At 34.9% G+C, this 12,746-nt stretch overlaps 1 protein-coding gene across 1 annotated transcript in view; it reads left to right on the top strand.

Annotated features, from left to right (window-relative positions):
• The first annotated feature begins 10,305 nt into the window (after window positions 1-10,305).
• The window catches only part of LOC129942628 (uncharacterized), a 34,617-nt gene continuing 32,176 nt past the window's right edge, over window positions 10,306-12,746 (top strand). The window contains exons 1-2 of the mRNA XM_056051641.1: window positions 10,306-10,659; window positions 11,045-11,775. Of these exons, the coding sequence (XP_055907616.1) occupies window positions 10,306-10,659; window positions 11,045-11,775 (1,085 nt within the window). The remainder of the gene's footprint in view (window positions 10,660-11,044; window positions 11,776-12,746) is intronic.

Below are 12,746 nucleotides of genomic sequence, written 5' to 3'. Positions count from 1 at the left end.
TATAAGATAATCATCTAATGCCTTAATAGCTTCATCAACAGGCACACTCGGAAAAAGAGACACAACATCATACGAAAACATCTTTTCACCCGGTCTTAAAACTAGGTTTTGTATATTTTTACAAAACTGTAGAGAATTTTTCACCGATGCACTTTTAATGGGATTTAAACAACTCATTTCCCGTACCAACCACTTAGCCACTTTGCTACACGCAGTATCTATGCTCGGAATTATGGGTCGTAAAGAATTTCCCGGCTTGTGAATTTTTGGCAAACCGTGAATACGAGCAACTTTTGGGTTGGGTACAATTAACGAAAACTGCAATTTTTTGTTATTAAACACATCACTTATTTCTTTTCTTAGGCTATTCACTTCATCTATCATTTTTGGCAAGGGATTTTTTTTAACTTTTTGATAATTTCCTTCTTCAATTAAATTTTTCATTCTTTTGTCATAATCATCTTTATCTAATATAACTAGCTTGTTTCCTTTATCTGCCTTAACGAAATAACAATTTTTCTTTTTAATTGAAGCAATAGCCTTATTATATTTATTTATCACAGATTTTCGATCTTTTGATTTATATGAATATATTAAATTTAACGCAGTAGATCTTATACTTTTCTGCACATCGAACGGTTTGTACTTGAGCATGGTTTCAATGTCAACAACCAAATCAAGCAAGTGTTCTTTTTTAGGGACCGGTGTGAAATTAAAACCTTTATTTAAAAGTTCCATTTCCAATTCCGAAAAGACAACACTCGACTGGTTAACGACATAATCTTGAATGATTGCAGGTTTACATACACTTTCAATTACATTTTTTTTATTATTTTTTTCCCAAAGAAGTGAATCAAACTTTTGTTTGTGAATTAATTTTCTTTTTTCCAATTTACATTTTAATTTTTCTTCACAATCATTTATAAACTCAGACCACTTTTCATAACACAGACCATCCATATTTTTAATAATTTTCATATGTAATTCATATAGCAATAATTCAACCCCGGCTAATTTACGGAAAATGTGTTTTATCTCACATTTCAAATATTTCACTCTCGCATATTTTACAGCTTCTTCTGCTCTACTGTTTTTTACCGTACAGAATACCGACACAAATCGCGGAGTCACATTGTTTTTAACACATTTTCGGAGAAATGCTACGTCAGCACAAAGAAACATAACTTTTTGTTTCAATCGAGTAAATTTGTTCAGATCTGATTTGGTAATTGATCTATCAAACATTTTTGTCAAAAACGACATTATATCCGAACTTCGTGGAAACATATAACTTTGCGAACAAAAATTACAAATAAACACCTTATTGTTTCACACAAACGATTTAGTCAAATTAACGAAAAAAAAACAAATTAAACATTAATTATAAATGACTTACACGTGAATGCATTTCGGACGCTTCAGTGGCGCTCATCATCAGCACTAACTCAATTGACCCAAACAATTATTAGTTTTGGTAAATCCAGAGCGAAGAAGAAACAGTTACATTTTTTGTAAGTAAAAACTATACAAGAGAGAACAAAGGTGATTGAATGTCTCCTCCATCCACATTCAAATTGTTGTTTTCTTTTTCAATAAAATAGCTTTCATAAGCATCAAGTCTATTAAAGTTGTTTACATTTTTTAGTAATGTTATGATGTGCTCTCTCTCATCAGAACCATGACCTTCCGCAATTACATGATCGGCAAAAGCCGATTGTTTTTGTTTTTTCTTTTTGATGCAATTGCAATGTTCTTTAAATCTTATATTCAAGCTTCTTTTTGTTTGTCCAATGTAACGTCGTTTGCAAACTCCATATTCAATAGCGTAAATTCCCGATTTTTGTTCTTGGTCAACTTTATCTTTTGTAGATGCAAAAATGTTTTTTAATTTTTGGCTATTAGAGAACACTGGTGAAATGTTATGTTTATTTAAACGGTTTTTAAATTTGTTCATTATTTCTGGAACATAATTAAAGACTTCTCTTTTCATTTCATTCCTGGAATCCAAACAATTTTTTTTTTAATTAATGTTTAATTTGTTTTTTTTCGTTAATTTGACTAAATCGTTTGTGTGAAACAATAAGGTGTTTATTTGTAATTTTTGTTCGCAAAGTTATATGTTTCCACGAAGTTCGGATATAATGTCGTTTTTGACAAAAATCTTTCTTCTCTTTGTGTGTTTTTTTTTATTACTATTCTGACAGATCTACGGATCGTTTTATTGGCAATTTCACACTGTACTATACATGGAATACCAAAAAAAAACAAATTTGTCCAAGCCAACTGTGCAGTTTTGTATATGTTTCTACCAATTTCGGAAACATTTTTACAACTCGAGTGAGAAACCATTTAAATATGTTCAAAGGCATTTGCGAAAAAAAAACATGATACATTCTTCCTCTTCATCGGTCCCTACACATGTTGCCAATTGCACTCCTTTAGTTATATCGATTGAAAAAGCGTATATGTTTACAAGGCAGATCGCCGAAAATTCCACCTTACCTCATAGTGTCATGATTCCCCCGGTCTTAGACAGCGGTAATGACTCTATGAGATAAATCTTTTTTCTTACTCCAGCTGTGGTGAGGGTCTTAAAAGATCTTAATTTTCATAAATTTGTTGGTCCGGAAGATATCCCCGCTATTATTCTGAAGAGGTGTTCTTATACGCAAGTAAAACCAAGCTTTTTTGCTTATCCTTTTCTTCTGGGCTTGGTCCGAGTAGTTGGAAAAGAACATTATTGTTCAGCCAATCCCAACAAAATTATCGACCGATAGCACTAACGTCCCTTTTTTCTGAGGTCATGAAAACGCTGATTATTTATCAGATTAAAAGATATCTCGAGGAACAAAAGCTTCTTAATGACTGGAATAGGTCCACTGGTTATCTAATGGTTTATCCCACCGAACAGTGGACCTTACATCGCACAGTAAGGTGGATCACAAATCTAGCTGGACAAAATTATTAACTTGCGTAGGTTTAACTTTCTGCTAATTTATTTCATACACAATGATTTAAATTGTATTAATAAATCCAAACAACCAGAATTTTGTAAACTATGTTTTTTTAATAATAACAGACCAAAACTTAAAAGTCTCACTGGCACGAAAACAGACATTTTTAATTTATAAATTCATGCTTCTGAGATTATTTATAGCTTTATATACTTCTTGTATTTAGGTTAAATATTACAAATCTTCATGATAATTACAATTATTAAGTGAATTTTTACGAAATAAGTCGGAGTTCATCGCCGCTATTGTTACAGTAGAGCCTCTATTAAAAATTTTATTATAATTGTTTTTATTTGTTTGTTTTTAGTTTATTACATTAAATACACTTATAGACTTTGTCATGCACTTTCATATCCGTCGTAAAAAGATTCTTTCTCTTCAAGAGCATTAACAGTTAATAGTGAAAGAACTTTTTTTGCTATTATATATCGAACTCGAATAGGATTGTGATGTAAGCCTGCAATAAATGGATCAGATGAAATTAAAAGACGATTGACAAGATCTGGATTTGTATCTACTCTCACAGTTTTTCTAGTAAACAGCTCTCTAAATTTCTCCGTGCCCTTATTTCTGGCATTTAAATATAAGGTTCTTGTTGTAACTTCGTTTATTGGAAAACCACTTCCTGAAGCTCCCAAAATAATGTGAAATCGTTCAATTTATCCTTTGTTTGTCCTCGAACTTGCCAGGTCAGAATGGGAAGCTTATACGTTATATGTAAAAAGTACTATATAAAACGGATCCATGAATGTAGCGGAGACATTGCAAAGGTCAGAGATCTTTTATCGACAGCAGTTTTATTAAATATCATGGGAGGTTTATTTAACTCACTTGGTTTCGCTCCAAATATATGAAGCACGTTTAATAAGACGAAGTCACAGATAAAAATGCAGTTCATATTTTACCGTCTATCATTGTAAGCATAAACGTAGAGTCGACAAGAAAATTTGGTTCGCCATTTCGGATAAGAACTGGAGACAAATCTCTTATTTCTTATTGAATTAACTTATTGAGAAAATAATTCTTTGGTAAAAACACATTTGATTGGACTGCAATATTTTGTAGATGAAAGAGCTGGATTTTGCCAAACAATTATTTTTGCCTTTGGAGAACTAAAATTCATTTGAATAGGCACTATTGAAATACTAAATAAGCTTTCATCCGTATGGCCCTCCTACAAAACATCGCATCCCCACTTTATAAGAATATTAATACGATTTTCACCAGTTTTTAATTCGTCTATTCCAAGTGAAACCTCCTGTTGAGCCAAACAAAGACTCTCAACGGTATGATTTACTAATGACTGCAGTGAACTTTTCCATATACCTCAGCAATTATTAACTCAGCTGAATAATAGTTTTTCTTAGCTTTTTTAATGTTTGTATATGAGGGAAAAAGATCTTTGCATTTTGCGTTTACTTTTTGCCGAATAAAATATTGATGTTTCGACAAATTAGCATCAACTATTAAAGATAATGCTTAATCAGCAGAAAAGCCCACTGAAGGTACATACTCCAGAACTATATCTTTTACAAAGTTTTTTTAAATTCCGTACCCTTACTGGACGAAGCTTCCGATAAATCATTCAAAAGTTTGGCTGAATCTGGCTTTCCCATTTTTCGAAGCACTGTCTCACTAGACTTAACAATTTCTTGAGGGTCAGTTGAATCTAAAAGGCTTTAAGTCTACCTTTTTTTTGATTTTTTAGAACAGTCATTTGATGTCAAAAAACGGTTGCGATGCCTTTCACTTTTATCCCATTTTTCGCTTAGCTTAAAGCAAAACATATTAATATTTGTCTTAAGATTTGATTTAACTTTTTCTGATTTAACTGAAAGACCATATCTTTCCATTATTAATGACAATACGACGTCTTTTCAATTTATTTTGGGAGTTTTTTCCCATTCTTCAAAAATTTTCTTGCGCGATAGAGCAGAGGTCATACTAGAAAAGTGAAAAAAATGTATGGTGGTCGCAAAAACCCGAAAGATTTGTTTTATTTTGAACTGTTCAATACAAGTTATTTTGGAAGGATTCTAGTCTGAAATATATAAAATAAAAGATGGTGTGCCCCAGGGCTCTGTTTTGTCTCCAACCCCTTTTTGCATTTTATAGATGATCTACTGTCTGCAAATTCTAATCCAATTCATTGTTTCGCTGACGAAAGCACTCTTAGCTCTAAAGCTTATTAAATTCCGAAATGCACAGCGTTGTAAAAGAAAGAAACTGTGTTTAATGTAATGCTTTGAAAACCCAAAGCTGTCTTGCATCGTTAAACAAGATACACCATCTACGAGTGGCACTTGCATCAACAAATCTAAAAATCTATAGATATCCTCGATATGTGCGACAGCAACCAGCTCTTATGAAGCTAGCACATACGCGATGTGGCCAAAAATGCCGCTAGATGTCTAGGTTTTTTAGACAATGCAAGAAATTTTCCTCTCCGTCTGATATGGCTACGAACTCTAAAACCTACATAATATACATACGTTCAGAACTTGAATATAAGTCTCATTTCTGGGCTGCTGATCCAGTAACTTACTTAACCCTTTTAAACAGGATTCAAAGATAATCTTTTAAAAGAATCATCAACTCGAATAAATCACTCGAACACCTTTGTAAAGTTTCTGTCTCACGCTTTTTTATCTTTATTTTAACGGACTATATGCTCTATTGAAATAGCCAGTTGCATTCTTCCCCTTAAGGAACAATACCGTACAATTAGAGCTTCTATTAATGTCCATAAGTTTATCCTTGAGCCCAAATTTGGCCGTACTTTGAGCTACATACCACACTCTGACATATTAGAGGTATGCAAAACCGTTTTAGAGTGCATTAGTTATAAAAACAATACAAAACGTTTGAAAACAAGAAAAAGTGCCAAAATTTCGTTCTACGACAAATTTTGTTCGTTTGTTTTAAGTGAATTGTTCTCTTGTTTCTTCAAAAGACTTCTGGCCAAAAATTGTAGCATACTTTTCCAAAGTGATCGTTCTACGTGCTTCATGAACTTTTTTTTTTATTTACAGAAGGAAATCTTCAAAAGACACTTGGCAGTACTCGACACCAAGTAGTGTGGGACTCTTAACCACTAAAACCACTTCTTTATCAGCACCAATCTTAAAGGATCGACTAGAGATTTTTCTTTCTTAACTTTGTACAATCACTTTGGGGCAAGTTTAAACTTTTAATACTTTCCCATGTTTTTTTTAGACCATTAGCTCATGAGGCTTGCTCCTTGTTAATCTCCGAACATCTTTTCTTGTATTCAAGACGGACTTCATTTCAGAATTAGTATGACTTTTCAGTCTCTGGTTGTGCGATACAGCGTATTTTTTAACAACTTCTGTAACCCTTTCTGATGTTCAAATGGTAGACATGTGCATTCAAGAGGACACAAGCGTCCACAGGTTTTTCTCAAAACCCACCTCTGTCTATCAACTCCTACTCCCACCTCCCCGCGGTGAACATCGGGTGCCTAGTACCTCAACTGGAGATTGGGTTCCAACCCTAGTGGAAAGTTTGTTGGTGGCAGCAAACGAGAGAGGGGGGGAGAGGTGTTTCCACTAAGGCACCTCTCCTTATCCAGGCGGCAGCGGACGAATTCTCGAGATGGAATCAACGGTGGCGTCTACAGTTCCAGTAAGGTTGAACTACTTAGTGAACACCTTATAGGGCTTAATTTGGATTGATAAATCAGAATAGTCACCAAGTAACCATTACAATTTTCTTATTTCAAGTTTAGTTCTTCTCTTTTCTTTTTGATTTGCTCTTTCCACTTTAGCTTTACATCCAAAGTCATTCCAAGGTATTTGGCAGCTTGATTATTAATGAATATTGTTTATCTTTTTATTTGTAAAGTTTATATGTGAAGATTTTGTTTCATTGAGTTTATTACGCCATCTTTCGGTCCAAGTTCTCACTATTTCGACGGCATTTTGTTGTTTTACTGCTGCCTTAGACACACATTTGTGGGGTACCAAAATTTTGGTATCATCTGCAAAAGTAGCCATTATGGTGTGATTGCCAACTGGAATATCCTTTGTGTATAGTAATTACAGGGTAGGACCCAGGACACTTCCTTGTGGCGTACCGGCTTCTATTTTCTTCAATTCCGAGTATTCTTGATCTCGTACCTTACTCGAAGCAATCGGTCTGAGATGTACAATTTTAATATTTTAAAGTACTGCCTGGGAAGATCCCTTTGCAGTTCGTACTTAAGTCACTCATGCCAAACCTTGTCAAAAGCTTGAGCAACATCTCAGAAAATAGCTGAACGAACTTGTTTTTCTTCCAATGCTTTTTCTATTACATCCGATATTCTATGAACTTGGTCTATCGTGGAATGTTTATTTCTAAAGCCAAACTGATGGTTTGGGATTAACCTTCCTTCTTCTATGATTTTGCTAAGTCTCTTCAGAAGCAGTTCTTCAAAAACTTTTGCCATAATTGGTATAAGCGATATTGGTCTGTAAGCCGTCACTTCTGTAGGTGGTTTACCTTGTATGACAATTACTTCAACAATTTTCCAATGTTGTCATTTCGAGCTCTTCTATTCTCTATTATCAACTCTCTTATCTCTAAAGGATATTTTATTTCATTTTGTCTTCTATTAGAAAATGTTGGAGTAGTTTCTTCAACGGCGTGTTGCACATCAGCAATAAATTGTTCCACTTCATGGTCAATTTGCTCGATTATATCCATGGGAGATCTTAAAACTTAAAAGCCTTTCTCTAAAATCACTCCAGTTTGTTTTCTTATTTACAAGCTTCATGAACTGATTTAGAAACTTTAAAAAGCAATCTCAAAATTTATTTCAATCTTCAATTCCTTATTCCAAGTGCCTCTTAACTAAACAGCCTTTGATCAATATTCTTAATTCATTTATTTTTTACCAAAACTTTTAACAGTTCTTGAAAGTAAAATCATGAAACATTGCAGCGCACCTTATTTTCTATTGTGATTATTTTTTTTAAATTTTTTGTTTTTCTTGCACTCAAAAATGACAAGTATTTTAAGGTTTTTAAAATAGCTTGTAGTTTGATACATTGTTTTAAATTTAAATTGCAAATTTTGAATTTTGAACAAACAGTATAATAAGAAGTGTCAATCAGTGCGTATAAAAGAAAGAAATATATTTGTTTTCAATTCAACATGTTGTGAATAATTTTATTTTTAAAAATTGTATCTCTATTCCTATGGCACGAAAATAAAACAAACATTTCAAGAAGTGCAACTTACTAATCAAGAACTTAGACTCATGTACTGTATTAACACTCAAAACTGATTCATCTGAAATTTTAAATTTAATTCTTTTGCTAATTAAATGACCACAACTTAAAATACATACAAACATTTTCCTTCAACTAATTTTGAACATGTTTATGCGTTTATTTTGAATTTAATCTTGTAGCTTGGACATAACTTTTTTGCTTGAAAATCCGAAGGCCATAAAAGTTCAAATTAATTAATGACCAAACTTAAAAAAAAAGGTATATATCCCTCCCCTCCAGCAAAAGGTGACAAAAACATTTGCTTTAAAATAAAATTGGATGCAAAGTTAATGAGATTGTGGAGGATTATTCTGGTTGTTTTGCTGATGGCGAACGAAAAAAGAAAAACTTCAAATATTCACATAAAAAAAGGTCCAGTACTAAAATTAATTCGATTAAATTCCCGAATCGATCCCGAATGTATTAGTTACAGACGATAAAAAGGGATTTTATTTCAAAATAACTTTGAATTAGAGTGTGGATTTACAGCCTCTATGTAAATTCACACTTGGAAAATATATCAATACAAAATACAGGACTAAGCCGATACCCTGATGGGGTGTGATTCGCGATAAGGTAAGACAAATTCAAAAGAACATCAAAATGTTCAAGGTCTCTTTTTTTAAGATGAATCTCTTAAATCTCTTGAGCACGAATAGTTTTTCTTTTCCGTGGGTAGTTGTAAAATTTGTATTAAAGGGACTATGAAAAGATGTAAGCTTAGTGTTCAAATCTTGAAGGAAGTCTGTTTTGTTGTCAACTTATTTTAATTTTGGAAAAAGGAAGATAGCTGTAATATAGGGTTTACAATAAGAGGTTTTATTTTTAAAGCAATTCAAATTAAAGATAAAGGTGTAGCACTAAGTATAGAAAACAATATCAGAAAAACCAACCACCGCATCATCGTTTTTTCAGGGAATTTGAAGTTCATATATTAGCGGCTTGTGCTCTAAAGTACTGGAGAGCTATAGGTAACGGTACTTCGGTGGCTCTAGGCTCAATGAAAGGAAAATCCCTATGTGCGCCTCCTCGTGGTAGAGAGCGGGTAACACTAACGCACAAGGGAGGTGACCAACTGCCGGAATAAGCACCCAACCCAGCTTTGCTGTACGAGGCACTGACTTGTCCTTGGGTTGAAAAAAATCTACCTTAAGGCGGAGGAACTGCAGTTTGCGGTCAACGGCACGGATGATGAGCTTTTTAAGAAGGCCAACGGTAGCAGCAAGTAGCGTCTGTATTCCAGAGTGGGCGGCTACGAAAGGCGTCTGTTTTCAAATAGTGGGCGGATTCAATCGGTTATGTGTTCGACCATACAAAGGGCGGGTGTGCCTGTCGAATCTGAGGTTTTGTATGATATTAATCCTATCTCGGAAAACACCATGGTGGAAGGTTATATGCTTTTACATGAAATATGACAACAACTGGAAACGAATCTTCAAGAGGTTACCTTATTATGGAGAATTCTTCTACAGCTTCGGCTGCAGTAAGCCGCACATCGGATTTGGGGATGCGGAATCTTTCATGCGACAGCGTCAATCAATACGCCATAATAATAAATAAATCGTCAACAATTATTAGAAGTCTTTCAAGAAATGAAATGAATACGCTTTGAACGTTCGATCCTTGTATGGCGAAGAAAGATACGAACAGCTAGAGCGCGAAATGCTTCGTCTTAAGATCAGTATCCTGGTTATTAGTGAAACAAAGTGTAGATGAAGAACTGAATATAGATCTGACAATGGACAAACGAGAATGTTGTAATCCAGAGAGGGTGGCCAAAGGCTGCATGGTGTTGGAATTATGTTGAACGAAGTATCTAGGCGCAGTCTTATTTCCTGGGCGCCAATATCTGAAGGAATAATGAATGCAAGGTTCGGCTCAAAAATTCGCAATATCACAATCGTTCCGTGCTATGCCCCCACAAAGCGAAGCGACCGAAAAAGACAAAACCGCGTTCTACACTCATCTTTTTTTTTGTTTATGGCAGTGTTCCGAGAGCCGATAACATAATCGTCATGGGAGACCTCAACGTTCAAGTCGGTGCAGACGGTCTGGAACGAGTTATTCGAAAACATGGCTTGGGGTCACGTAATGAAAATCTTGACATGCCTGTAGACTTTTGTAACGAAAATCGTCTTGTAATTTGTGGGACTGTACTCAAACATAAGACGTGCAACAAAGTCACATGGGTGCAATCAGATCGTCATACTGAAAATCAAATTGATCACATCTTGATTCACCAGCGATGGAGGAAGTCTATGTGTGATGTCCGAAATATAAGAAATGCCGATGTGGGAAGCGACCACCATTTGGTTGTCATGAGTCTCAAATTAAAAACCGCGACTGTATTAAGACAATCGCAGAATGCAGTAAGAAATCCAAAATTCAATACGAATGCCTTAAGTGATCCCAACACGTAGCTATATCACACCCTTAACTACAGAGCTTCTTGAGTGTTGACTCAGATGTTGATGAGATGTGGGGTCAAATTAAAAGTGTTTTTATGGAGGCTTGATCGAAGACTGTACCTAGGCGTTAGTGACTGTGGGAAAAAATCGAGCTTCGCAAATCGTTGAAGCTGCAAATAAGCGCCGAGACAGACGCTCAACGAAAGGCTAAATTGCGAAACTAATATCGGATTGCACACAAAATGGTCTATCGTTGTGTGAGATGTGACAGGAGATTGAGGATCGATGGACTGGAATGCTGAAATAGCTGCAAGAAGAGGAGATATCCGAGAATTGTACCAAATAGCCAAAGCAATTGTCGGAAAAAGAAGCAACAACAATCATCCATGGGACACTATTAATATCAATTGAAGATCAACTTCGCAGGTGGAAGGATCACTTTTGTGCCCTGTTAAATGAGGACCCCGTTGAACAGAGTGCTGAAGTGCCCCAACTTAACGAGATGCCCAGATCCTTCAGGGGTATTGACATCAAACCCCCTTCCGTAGCGGAAATTGAAACAGCGATTAATCTCCTCAAAAACAACAAAGTAGCCGGGCTTGACGGAGTACCAGCGGAATTCCTGAAAGCTGATCCTGCCACAGCAGCTAGTATCTTGCATCCGCTTATACAAACTGTTTGGGAAAATGAAACCTATCCCAGGGAATGGAAGGATGGAGTGATTGTTAAGGTGTCAAAAAAAGATGATCTCATAAACTTCAACAATTGGCGTGGTATTACCGTTTTGTCCGTTTTCCCAAAGCTAATGGCAACTTTAATCCTCAATCGGATAAAGACTAGAATTGAGACTACACTCAAGAGGAATCAGGCCAGCTTCCGCAAAGGTCGTCGTGCGTGGACCATACGCATTGTTTTTGAGCAGTGTACAGAATTTCAAACACCGTTAAACCTCATGTTTATAGATTTTGAGAAGGCCTTTGACCGAGTTAACAGAGAATGTATATGGAGATCACTTCTTGGGAGAGGAATTCCGCCAAAAATTGTTGCCATTATAAAGGAGTCCTACAACAATGAAAGGTGAAAAAAAGTACAAAAGTGTTGAGCTAAAAGCTCTCTTGGGCTAATTTTGATCATCTCTTTTGAAAACAACGAGATCAAAAAGCTTAACTTTGTGGCACGAAGCGTCATATTGTTGGAAACATGTTTTTTATATCTTTTAGTTTTAGAATTAAAATAATTATAATTTTTTTTTAAATAGTGCCTTAAATAAATAATAAATAAAGCCGATAGTGACACATTTATTTTGAAGAGGATATTTACCTCTCATTCTTGGATGTCTCAACTTAAGCACCGACCAACAATAGTGCTTACTAACGTAATTTTCGATGCAAGGGCGGATCCAGACTTTTAATTAGGAGGAGGTCACACACTTTACCTTACGTTTATACATTTCAAGGGCTAAAGTGACAACTTTAGTTATCAAATTATTTAAGAACACTGTTGTACGGCAAGGTATGGTCTAACTATTTAATTTCGATGACTCCAAGATTCTAACAGTTTTCTAAATATGCCATATGTAAGAGATAAAACAAAAAAGTTAAGAGCACCAACATTTCACAAAAAGATGTAGGAAATTGTTTTGAAACGTAGCTTTTTCCCAAAAATAAAATAAACTTTTCTTGTTTCCATTTCTATTAATGCAAGAACACTACAAAAATTCAAGAGAGATGATCTGATATGAAAAACTGTCCAGGTTTTTCTAACGTAGTTTTTTCGGACTCAATTTTCGGGATTCAATTACTATTATCGGTATCAGTTTGCTTACTCGTTTTTTTATTGTTAAAGGGGTCATCATGGCCACTATGACCCCCCTCCCCCTGGAACTTCCATTGCTCCGATGTAGGCCTCATCAGTGAAGATAATTTTTTTTTTTAATGCATTTTTAGGGCTCACGATTTTCAATAATGCTTATTGCAATAAAAAACTGTGATATTCAATTATTTAAGTGCGTTGATGAAGCGTAAATAGCGTGTCTGGTGGCAGATTTA

The sequence above is a fragment of the Eupeodes corollae genome, chromosome 1, assembly GCF_945859685.1.
Source record: "Eupeodes corollae chromosome 1, idEupCoro1.1, whole genome shotgun sequence".
Taxonomy (NCBI): Eukaryota; Metazoa; Arthropoda; class Insecta; order Diptera; family Syrphidae; genus Eupeodes; species Eupeodes corollae.
This window is presented reverse-complemented; position numbering and strand designations above follow the sequence as displayed.